The following is a 12,443-nucleotide window of genomic DNA, read 5'->3' as shown; positions in this document are numbered from 1 at the left end:
GACTCTTATTTTATACCCTCACAAAGGCTTAATGCAGTGCTCTGCACACGGTAAGCACTCAGTAAATGCCACTGATGGATTGTATAAATCAAGATAGAAGTGCTAGAGTTGGCCGGTGGGCTCATATGACATAAGAAATTGTGTCCGGAAAAATTAATCAGGATGGACTTGGCGGGGAGGGGGAGTTTTAGAGGGCTTGAATATGGGGAGAGCTGTGATTTGATGGATTTGGGAAGAAAGTTCTAATTAATAATAATAATGATGGTATTTATTAAGCACTTACTATGTGCAAAGCACTGTTCTAAGCACTGGGGAGGTTACACGGTGCAGGTTGTCCCACGGGGGGCTCACAGTCTTCATCCCCATTTTACAGATGAGGTAACAGGCACAGAGAAGTTAAGTGACTTGCCCAAAGTCACACAGCTGACGTGGCGGAGCCGGGACTTGAACCCATGACCTCTGACTCCAAAGCCCGGGCTCTTTCCACTGAGCCACACTGCTTCTCTGCTTCTTTCATAGATGGTGTTAAATTTCAGTAAATAGTTTCTCTCCTTCTGTTTCCCCCCAAATGAAGCCTTTCCAAATTGTAAATCAGTGTATCTTTTCTGCCATTCCAGAGGTTGTGTAGGCATCACCAGTCTGTTGAAAGTTTCTCTGAACTGGTTTAGAACAGCAAAACTCCTTTATTTGGGGTGTAACATTGTTATCGGGAACTAAAAGCATATCTTTTTAAGGTTCATTTTGTGTCTGTGGTTTTTCTTCTCTAAAATAACATTCCTTTTGCAACTCGAAGTCAAGGAAGGAAAAATTTCTGGCTGTTATAAATTATGAAGGCATAACCAGCAGCTTTAATCTTAAACGATGGAGAACTAAGGGCAGACTGCAGGTTGAGTGTGAAAAAATAAAGGGGTCGGTGCCCATTTTTGTTCAGCAAATGGAAAACTTTAGGTAATGCTACTTATATCATTGCAACTATGGGAAGGAAGAATTTCCTGCAAGTCATTTTGCTGTGAATTGCATTGTAATTTACCTCTCATTCATGGTGAGTTATGCTTAATTCCTCTATTACCGCTTCTCTCTAAATCCTCTGTCAATCCCTCAGCCAGCGGTATTTTCTGAGTGCCTACGCTGTGCAGAACACTGAACTAAGTGCTTGGGAGAGTACAGAAGAATTAGGAGATATGATCCCTCCCTTCAAGGAGTTAATTTAGGGGAGACAGACACTGCAATATTATTATGGAACTTGTTAAGCGCTTAGTACAGTGCTCTGCACATAGTAAGCGCTCAATAAATACGATTGATGATTGATGCAATAAATTACAGGCACGAGGAAGCACTAATGTGTGAGCTCACTGTGGGCAGGGATTGTCTCTATTGCTGTATTGTACTTTCCCAAGCGCTTAGTACAGTGTTCTGCACACAGTAAGCACTCAATAAATACGAATGACTGAATGAAGCAATGAATATGCACATAGGTGCAATAGGGGGATGTGGGTATCCAAGTGATGTGGCAGTAGGGGAGAAATGGGGTGGGAAAAACAGCTTAATCATGGAAAGCCTCCTGGAGGAGATATGATTTCAGAAGGGCCTGGAAGATAGGGAATGCAGATCGAGGCAGAAATTAGGGTGTGAACAAGGAGTTGGCAGCAAGAGAGTCAAGAGAGTGCTTAGGGGAAGCAGCGTGGCTCAATGGAAAGAGCCGGGGCTTTGGAGTCAGAGGTTATGGGTTCAAATCCCGGCTCTGCCACTTAGCTGTGTGACTTTGGGCAAGTCACTTGACTTCTCTGTGCCTCAGTTCCCTCATCTGTAAAAGGGGGATGAAGACTGTGCGCCCACCGTGGGACAACCTGATCACCTTGTAACTTCCCCAGCGCTTAGAACAGTGCTTTGTACGTAGTAAGCACTTAATAAATGCCAACATCATTATTATTATTATTATTATTAAGAACGAGGCAAAATGAATTGGCTAGCTTGAGAGAAGTGAAGCGTGCAAACTGGGATGTAGAGGGAGAAGACAAAGGGGAGAAAGCTGATTGAGTATCTTAAAGCCAATGGTCAGAAGTCTTTGCTTCATGTGGAGAGGAGTGGGCAAACATTGAGGTTATTATTAATTATTATGGAACTTGTTAAGTGCTTACTATGTGCCAAGCACTGTTCTAAGCACTTGAAAAGATACAAGTTGATCAGGTTGGACACAGTCCCTAGCCTACGTTAGGTTCACACTCTTCATCCTCATTTTTTTTTTTTTTTTTTTTACAGATGAGGTAACAGGCACAGAGAAGTGAAGTGACTTGCCCAAGGTCACGCAGCATATGATGGAGCAGGGATTAGAACCCAGGTTCTTTTTGACTCCCAGGCCTGTGGTCTATTCACTAAGCCACGCCGAGGAGTTAGGAGGCAGTCGAAGAACAATGTTTAAGAAAAATGATCTAGGCAGTAGAGTGAAGTATGGCAGGAGGGAGGAGACACTGACACAGTCTTTTAGACTGTGAGCCCACTGTTGGGTAGGGACTGTCTCTATATGTTGCCAACTTGTACTACCCAAGCGCTTAGTACAGTGCTCTGCACACAGTAAGCGCTCAATAAATACGATTGATTGATTGATTGAATGTAGGCAGGTCCGTGAGGAGGTTACCCAGTAGTCAAGATGGGAGGTGACAGGTGCTTTGACCAGCATGGTGGCGGTTTGGATGGAGAGGGAGGGGCAGATTTGGGAGGTGTCATGAAGGAAGAATCAACCAAATGTGGTGCCAGACTGAATATACGTGTTGGAAGTGAAAGAGGAGTCAAAGATAATGCCAAGGTTGCGGCTTGAGGGACGTGAAGGATGGTGGTGTTGTAATTATATCTATATAATAGGTGATGTAAGTATATCCATAATTCTATTTATTTACATTGATGGTATTGATGCCTGGCAACTTGCTTTGTTTTTTTTGTCTGTCTCCCTCCTTCTAGACTGTGAGCCCATTGGGTAAGGATTGTCTCTATTTGTTGCCAAATTGTCCTTTCTAAGCTCTTAGTACAGTGCTCTGAAAACAGTAAGTGCTCAGTAAATACGATTGAATGAATGACTGAATGAACAATGGGGAAAGTTCGGTGGAAGAGTGGATTTGGGAGGGAAGATGAGGAGTTCAGTTTTGGACATCATGAGTTTGAGGTCCTGATGGGACACCCAGGTAGAGATGTTCTGGAAGCAGGAAGGAAGTGTGAGATTGCAGGAGAGGGGTCAGGGTTAGTGAGGTAGATCTGAGTTATCCACACAGAGGTGATAGTTAAAGTTGTGGGAGCAGATGAACCCTCAAAGGTAGTGGGTGTATACTGAGAAGAAAAGGGAACCCTAGAAGAGAGCCTTGAGGGACATCCACAATTAGAGGGAGGAAGGCAGAGAAAGAGACTGAGAAGGATCAGCGCAGAAAAGTAAGGGGAGACTGAGACGACTGCGTGAAACCAACCAAGGTTAGATAGGGTTTCCAGAAGATGACACTGGACCACAGTGTCCAAGGCAGCTAAGAGGTCAAGGATGACTGGGATAGGGTAGAGTCTGCTTGTTTTGGTAAGAAGGTGGTCATTGAAGACCTTGGAGGGTGCAGTCTGAATGAGGTGAGGAGGGTGGAAACTGGATTGTAGAGGGTCACGAAAGGGCGTTCGGAGAAGTGTTGACTTTTCCATACCATAATACCATGGCTAAGAACATACCATACTATTTTTTAAAAAAGATTTGGTTTAGAAGTGGGGAGCTAGTCCCAGCTAACTGTAACCTGACCAGCTGTGATCCTATATTCAGCTGCAAAACATGCAGTCTAAAAAAGAGTTATTAGAGTTTGCCTTTTTAGGATGGCGGTGCTGTGAAAAGGAATGTCATGGAGGTACTGGTAGAGGGTGCAGTGGAAGAAATGCATTTTTCATCTGAACTTGGAGCTGGTTTCTTTCAGAACATCTACGTGAACTTGTTTATAAATCAGATACCAATGCTCATATGAATTCACTTCTGCTGCCAGATACTTTTTAAAAAACTGATACAGTAACAGAAGGTCTTTTTGCAGTCCATAAGAAGAAATGAGAGTGTGCTCAGCTAAAAGATCTCTTTCAAATCTCAATCAGGACAGTTTTAATTGATTTTATACATTTACTTTATATGTTATTTTTGATACGTATCTTTACTTGACATTTGTCCTTTGAAAAACAAACCTATTTCTCTCCAAACATTATCAGCTCAGTAGGCTTCTTTTGCTATTGATACTGATTCCTTTACGATAATCTCAACTACAAAAAAACCCAACAAAAGGAGGAATATGTGCATCTCCGCAGTGACCAGTTCTTAGCCGTACTTTTAGACATGCAGTCATATTAATAAATACTCAAGTGATTTTTAATAAAGTACAGCAAGAACTTCAACTTGTAAAATGCACATTACCTAGTTTGTCAGATTAAGAAGTATGGTTTAAAGCTTAAAATACTAGAAATTAATGTCAGGTATATTGAATTCTACAAGACTTATTGAAATGCTTAGCTATTTACATAACAATGATAATCTAAAACAACAGTCCTTTTGGATTTAGCTCAAAAAGGTTTATATTGGTTAGTTGGTTCATTTTCACATAATTCCTAGTTTTATCACCCTTATTTTTTTTTTAAACAGATGGGGAGACTAAAGAAAAACTTTACACGGGCTGAGATTGACTCATGAATTTTAAACATCTAGGGCCAGGAACATTGAAACATCTAGGACAAAATTGAGGCTGGTCACATCAGAGCAGGTTTGAATACCCAGTCCAAATTCACCTGCAGCTACTTTGCTCTAGGGTAAATTCACCACCCTGACCAAAAAAATAAAAAATAAAATAAAATCGGAGCCTAGAACATAGTCGGTTTGTTCTCTGGGGTTCTGGAACTACTGCTCCCAGCAGCCTGGGCAGTGACTGCACACACACCTAGCCACATCCTCTCGGGGTTCCAGTTAAATAAGCCTAGGCTCACTGTCAGTCCAGCTTGAAACCTGGATGCTGTGTTTTGGTGCCAAACCCAAGCTGGTGCCCATTGCAGACTTCTAAACTTTAGAAAAGAGGCATGAGGGACTTGGCCAAAATCAAATCCGACAGAACAGCAATGACAAAACGAGAGAAACTGTGACCCAAATAGTTGAAGAATATGAAACTGCCAATACAAATGTCCTTTGCCTTCATGTTCACCCCCCCATCTTTTTTCCATTCATTCATTCAATCGTATTTATTGAGCGCTGTGTGCAGAGCACTGTACTACACGCTTGGGAAGTACAAGTTGGCAACATATACAGACGGTCCCTACCCAACAGCGGGCTCACGGTCTAGAAGATGCCAATGCCACTACTATCCAGAAGGCAATCATCAGCACACTAAATAAAGATGTCCAATCACTCCTCAATTCCTTCTACTTTGAGAACTTGTGTCCTTTTAGAGAATTGAAAACAATGTTAATATACTTTTTCAAGTGGTATGTTTTTCTTCTTCATAATTCCAAGGCCAAAAGGAGAGAAATAGTACTTAAGTACCATTCACAGGTTTCTAAAAATAGTGCATTATTCAAAATAAACAAAAGATGATTCTTGATCACAGACCTCAGAGAAGCTAACACAACCAGACTGAAAAAATTACTGACTAGAGATGGAGGAGAAATCCAGGGTTTGATTAAGGGACATTTGCAAGATTCACAGAATACCCATAAGACAAATTGAGGAACATTTATTCTGAATTGCCTTTCCCCACATTCAGATTCCAGATACATTTCAGGGTATTTTACTAAGTAGTGGCAAAAGAGAAGAGCAGGTGAGTTCCGGGAAACATGAGCTAGGAGAAGGCGGGTGGCCAGGTAACAGTAAACCTCCTAGGCATTGGGAACCCCGTGCAGTCGGGGTTACTTTTTATCAATTCTCAGCACAGCAATTTCTTTTCCTTTAAAGCTATCATATGGGACATGAGATGAAAGGAAATTAATTCAAATCGGTATATTTAATTTAAAAAACAAATGACAGTGGCCAATTCTCAAACCGGAGAATGCATCTAGGACAGGTATATTCCTCTGTATTATCACATTCCACAGAAATGAAGCCCTTTAACTTTTAAAAAAAAATGAATACATATGGAAAGTTTCTCCCCCCCAATCAACTATTTTGAAAAGATTGATGAGAAACAACTTTGACAATATATAGACCTTCAGAAATATTATCTGACTGCTTTGCCAGCCATCCAACCTAACCCACTGGAAATGAAATGAAAGCCAGCCTCCATTTTTTTTTTTAAATTAAGAAAATGCATGCTGCTTTTTCAGATCTTACCTTGAGGTGCTTGAGGATAGTCTCCCGAAGTACATACAACTCAGCAAAAACATTAAGGCTTCTGAAAAACTGGAAAAGGTCCCCTTTCTCTTCTGCCCTGCCGGAACGAAAGATCCCCAGTTAAATCAATGGTCTTTTTTTTGAGCACTTAGTGTGTCCACAGCACTAGTGTGGGAGAGTACGATACAATAGAGTTGGTAGACACAATCCCTGTCCACAAGGAGCTTACAGTCCAAAGGGAGAGATAGACTTTAAAATAAATTAGATATGTACATAAAAGCATAAATAATTATTTCTCAATAATAATGCAAAGTAGAGTTTATGCTAAATAACTTTTCACGTGAGAGAATCTTTTCCCATTGCCATGTACCCTTGAGGTTCTGCTCGACTGAAAACTGCAGGACTGAAAATTCTGCAAGATTGAAAAATCACCTCATCTCCCTCCTACCATTCCCCTCCAAACTCCTTGAGTGAGTTGTCTATACCTGCTGTCTCATTCATTCATTCATTTAATTGTATTTATTGAGCGCTTACTGTGTGCAGAGCACTGTACTAAGTGCTTGGAAAGTACAATTTGTCAAAGAATAGTAACAATCCCTACCCAACAATGGGTCTCGAGTTCCTTTCCTCCAATTTTTTTACTTGACCCCCTCCAATCTGACTTCCATCCCCTTCACTCCACAAAAACCACCCTCTCAAAGGTCACAGATGATCTCCTTCTTGCCGCATCCAATGAACGGTCTCTACGCCAACCCAATCCTCCTCGACCTCTCAGTTGTATTCAATACTGTCGACCACCCCTTCCTTCCTGGAAACAATATCCAACCTCAGCGTTACTGACACTATCCTCTCCTGGTTCTCCTCCTCTCTGGCCGCTCATTCTCAGTCTCTTTTGAGAGTTCCTTCTCTGCCTCCCACCCCCTAACTATGGGTGACCCTCGAGGTTCAGTTCTGGGTCCCCTTCTATTCTCCATCTACACCCACTCCCTTGGAGAACTCATTCGCTCCCATGACTTCAACTATCACCTCTAATGCAGATGATTCCCAAATCTCCATCTCCAGCCCTGATCTCTCCCTCTGTGCAGTCTTGCATCTTCTCCTGCCTTCAAGACATCTCTACTTGGATGTCCTGCTGTCACCTCAAATTTAACATGTCCAAAACAGAAGTCCTTATCTTCCCACCCAAAACTTGTCTTTCCCCTAACTTTCCCATCACTGTAGGCACCATCATTCTTCCTGTCTCACAAACCCACAACCTTGGCGTTATCTTTGACTCTTTGCTCATTCATTCATTCAATCATATTTACTGAATGCTTACAGTGTGCAGAGCACTGTACTAAGCACTTTGGAGAGTACACTATAACAATAAAACAGACACATTCCCTGCCCACAACAAGCTTACAGTCTGAGGGTGGGGGGAGGAAGAGAGAGACATTAATATAAATACATAAATTACAGATATGCACATAAGTGCTGTGGGGCTGGGAGAGGGGAAGACCAAAGAGAGCAAGTCAGGGCAACGCAGAAGGGAGTGGGAGAAGAGGAAATGGGGGGGTTTAGTTAGGGAAGGCCTCTTGGAGGAGATGTGCCTTCAGTAAGTCCTTGAAATGGGGGAGAGTAATTGTCAGTCGGATTTGAGTAAGGAGGGCATTCCAGGCCAGAGGCAGGATGTGGGCGAGGGGTCGGCGGTGAGATACGTGAGCTAGAGGCACAGTGAGAGGGTTAGGATTAGAGGAGTCAAGTAGAGGGCTGAGTTGTAGTAGGAGAGTAGCGAAGTGAGGTAGGAGGGGGTGAGGTGATTGAGTGTTTTAAAGCCAATTATGAGGAGTTTTTGTTTGAGGTGGAGGTGGGATGGCAACCAGTGGAGTTTTTTGAGGAGTGGGGTGACACGTCCTGAATGTTTTTACAGAAAAATGATCTGGACAGCAGAGCGAAGTATGGACTGGAGTGGGGAGAGGCAGGAGGCTGAGGGGTCAGCAGGGAGGCTGATGCAGTAATCCAGGAGGGATAGGATGAGTGATTGTATTATTTAATCTATCACTAAATCCCGTCGGTTCAACCTTCACATCGTTAAAATCAGTCCTTTCTGCTCCATGTAAACTTCCACTACATTAATCTAAGCATTTATCCTACCTCACCTTGATGACTTGTATCAGTCTCCTTGCTGACCTCCTTGCCTCCCCGCGCTCCAGTCCACACTTCATTCTGCTGCCTGGATCGTTTTTCTACACAAACGTTCAGTCCATGTTTCCCATCCATCTTCTTTGCATCAACCAGAAACTCCTTACCATTGCCTTTTAAGCACTCAATCCCCTCGCACCCCTACTCTCTTACTGCAACCCAGCCCACACACATCGATCCCCTAATGCCAAACTTCTCACTCTAACTCGATCTCGTCCATCTCACCGCAAAACCTCTCACCCATGTCCTGGGTCTGACCTAACACCTTCCCTTTTCAAATGACAATTATTCTCTACCCCATTCAAAACCTTATTGAAGGCACATCTCCTCGAAGAGGCCTTCCTTAACTAAGCCCTTATTTCTTTTTCTTCCACTCCTTTCTGTGTTGCCCTGACTCGCTCCCTGTATTAATAATAATAATGATAATAATGATGGTATTTGTTAAGCGCTTACTAAGCTCTGGGGAGGTTACAAGCAAATCAGGCTCATTCACTCATTCAGTCATATTTATTGAGTGCTTGGGAAGTACAGGTCGGCAACATATAGAGATGGTCCCCACCCAACAACGGGCTCAGAGTTGGACACAGTCCCTGACTCACATGAGGCTCACATTCTCAACCCCCATTTTTACAGATGAGATAACTGTCTACATGTTTTGTTTTGTTGCCTGTCTCCCTCTTCTAGACTGTGAGCCCGTTGTTGGGTAGGGACCGTCTCTATATGTTGCCAACTTGTACTTCCCAAGCGCTTAGTACAGAGCTGTGCACACAGTAAGCGCTCAATAAATATGATTGATTGAATGAATGAATAACTGAGGCCCAGAGAAGTAAAGTGACTTGCCCATGGTCACACAGCAGGCAAGTGGCGGAGCCAGAATTAGAACCCATGACCTTCTGACTCTCAGCCCAATGCTCTATCCACTATGCCATATTGCTTCTCTATTCACCACCCCTGACCCCGAGCACTTATGAACAGATCCATATTTTACTTATTTATAATGCTGTCTATCTCTCCCTCTACTGTACTCTCGTTGTAGGCAGGGAAGATGTCTGTTATACTGTTGGGCTGTACTCTCCCAAGCGCTTAGTACAGTGCCCTGCACACAGTAAGCACTCAATAAATACAACTGATTGATTGACTTAGGACTACTTACTTTCATCTACAGCAACTTCGTCTGCAAAGATTACCCAGACCTTCAATGACTAGAAGTTGAACGACTCAGATGTTCGCCTGTTATTCTCTGCCGAGTAAAATTCAAATGTTGCTTTAGGTGCTAATTATCTAACATATTGCCTTTTGAAAGCTCCTGTAACGAATTCCCAAATTAGAACTTTGGGGAAGAATAAGCAAGATTATTTCCACAAAAAGTATCCCTGGCAGTCCCTTCACTACTGCCCAAATAAGACGGTATTTAGGGAAAACTGCATGACCCCAAATTGTCTAATGTAACACTGGAATCTTCATGAGGCAGATAGCATGGGAGGTGAGGAGGAAGGGGAGAAGGAAACTGAGTAGATGCTGACTGCTGCCTAAAGACTGATTTTAGATTTCAACATTAAAAAATGGGTTATTTGTAACTACTATTTTTAGTCTCATTTCCACTCAGTTCTTATGCAGTCCAAGCACTACTTAAGACGGGTTTATAGCATGGGCTTTCTGATCAGATAAACAGTTTACATTAGAGAAGCAGCGTGGCTCAGTGGAAAGAGCCCGGGCTTTGGAGTCAGATGTCGTGGGTTTGAATCCCGGCTCCGCCACAAGTCTGCTGTGTGACCTCGGGCAAGTCACTTAACTTCTCTGAGCCTCAGTTACCTCATCTGTAAAAATGGGGATTAAGACTGTGAGCCCCACGTGGGATAACTTGATCACATTGTATCCCCTCCAGCGCTTAGAACAGTGCTTTGCACATAGTAAGTGCTTAACAAATGCCATCATTATTATTATTATTATTTGAGGAGCAGCTTGGCCTAGTGAAAAGAGCATGAGCCCAGGAGCCACAGGACCTGGGTCCTAATCCCAGCTCTGCCACTTGCCTACCATGTGACCTCGGGCAAGTCATTTAACTTCTCTGGGCCTCAGTTTCCTTGTCTGTCAAATGAGACTTCAACACCTGTTCCCCTTAGATTGTGAACCCCATTTGGGACCAGGACCGGGCCTAATAAGAATTATTACTGTGGACTGTGAGCCCACTGTTGGGTAGGGACTGTCTCTATATGTTGCCAATTTGTACTTCCCAAGCGCTTAGTACAGTGCTCTGCACATAGTAAGTGCTCAATAAATATGATTGATGATGATTATTATTAATAATAGCAATAATGACAATAATAATAGTCGATGTCCCAGTGTTCTGGCAGTTCAGTGTGGTCAAGTCGAAAGAGCATAAGTCTGGGAGACAAGAAAGCCAGGTTCTTGCCACTGGCCTGCTGCATGACCTTGGGCAAGTCACTTCTCTGTATCTGTATCTTTTAGACTGTGAGCCTGCTGTTGGGTAGGGACTGTCTCCATATGTTGCCAACTTGTACTTCCCAAGAGCTTAGTACAGGCTCTGCACACAGTAAGCGCTCAATAAATACGATTGATTGATTGATCTGTTACCTCATCTGTCAAATGGATATGCAACATCTGTTCTCCCTCCTATTTAGACCATGAACTACATCCGGGACAGGGGCTCTGTCTGAAATGATTATGTTGTGTCTACCTCAAAGCTCAAAACGGTGCTTGGCACCTAGTAAGCACTTAGCAAGTACCCTAAAAATAATAGTTACTATACCTGTACTACACTTCTGGCCAGCCCGGACTGTGAAGATTATGTTGCCAATTTGTACTTCCCAAGTGCTTAGTACAGTGCTCTGCACATAGTAAGCGCTCAATAAATACGATTGATGATGAGGAGGATGATTGCTTCTCCGTGTCCCAAAGAGCCGCCTTCCTCCCACCTGTTCATGGGGCTCCATTTGCCGCCTCAGGCCCGCTTCCCACAGGACCAGGACCAAGGACACGGCCTTTGGCTTCTGCCAAAAGGGCTTTTTCTTTGGCCCCGGCCGTCATCTTCAACCACCACAAGAGCCATGGAGATCAGCAGGGCCAGAGAGGTAAGTCTCCAGCTCCCAGTCTAACCCAGTAAAAACCAGAAGCACGATGGCTTGGGCCCGGGAGTTAGAAGGTCACGGGTTCTCACCCCGGCTCCGCCACTTGTCCGCTGTGTGACCTTGAGCAAGTCACTTCATTTCTCTGAGAAGCAGCGTGGTTTAGTGGAGAGAGCACGGGCGTGGAAGTAATGTAATAATGGCATTTGTTAAGCGCTTACTATGTGCAAAGCACTGTTCTAAGCGCTGGGGGGGATACAGGGGGATCAGGTTGTCCCACGGGGGGCTCACAGTCTTAATCCCCATTTTACAGATGAGGAAACTGAGGCTCAGAGAAGTTAAGTGACTTGCCCAAGGTCACACAGCAGACATGTGGCAGAGCCGGGATTCGAACCCATGACCTCTGACTCCCAAGCCCGGGCTCTTTCCACTGAGCCACGCTGCTTCTCTAGTCAGAGATAGTGGGTTCTAATAGTGGGAGTCAGAGGTAGTGGGGTCTAATCCTGCCTCTGCCATTTAATGATAAATAATAATAATGATGATGGCATTTATTAAGTGCTTACTATGTGCAAAGCACTGTTCTAAGCGCTGGGGAGGTTACAAGGTGATCAGGTTGTCCCACGGGGGGGGCTCGCGGTCTTAATCCCCATTTTACAGATGAGGTCACTGAGGCCCAGAGAAGTGAAGTGACTTGCCCAAAGTCACACAGCTGACAATTCTAGACTGTGAGCCCGTTGTTGGGTAGGGACCAACACGTTGGTCTCTATACGTTGCCAACTTGTACTTCCCAAGTGCTTAGTACAGTGCTCTGCACACAGTAAGCACTCAATAAATATGATTGAATGAATGAATGCATTGGCGGAGCC

At 43.7% G+C, this 12,443-nt stretch overlaps 1 protein-coding gene across 1 annotated transcript in view; it reads right to left on the bottom strand.

The window, feature by feature from the left end:
* Window positions 1-12,443, bottom strand: part of LOC119919600 (centromere protein P) — a 280,519-nt gene that overhangs the window by 226,278 nt on the left and 41,798 nt on the right. The window contains exon 6 of the mRNA XM_038740155.1: window positions 6,311-6,407. Within this exon, the coding sequence (XP_038596083.1) occupies window positions 6,311-6,407 (97 nt within the window). The remainder of the gene's footprint in view (window positions 1-6,310; window positions 6,408-12,443) is intronic.

Source organism: Tachyglossus aculeatus, chromosome X1, assembly GCF_015852505.1.
Source record: "Tachyglossus aculeatus isolate mTacAcu1 chromosome X1, mTacAcu1.pri, whole genome shotgun sequence".
NCBI classification, from domain to species: Eukaryota; Metazoa; Chordata; class Mammalia; order Monotremata; family Tachyglossidae; genus Tachyglossus; species Tachyglossus aculeatus.
This window is presented reverse-complemented; position numbering and strand designations above follow the sequence as displayed.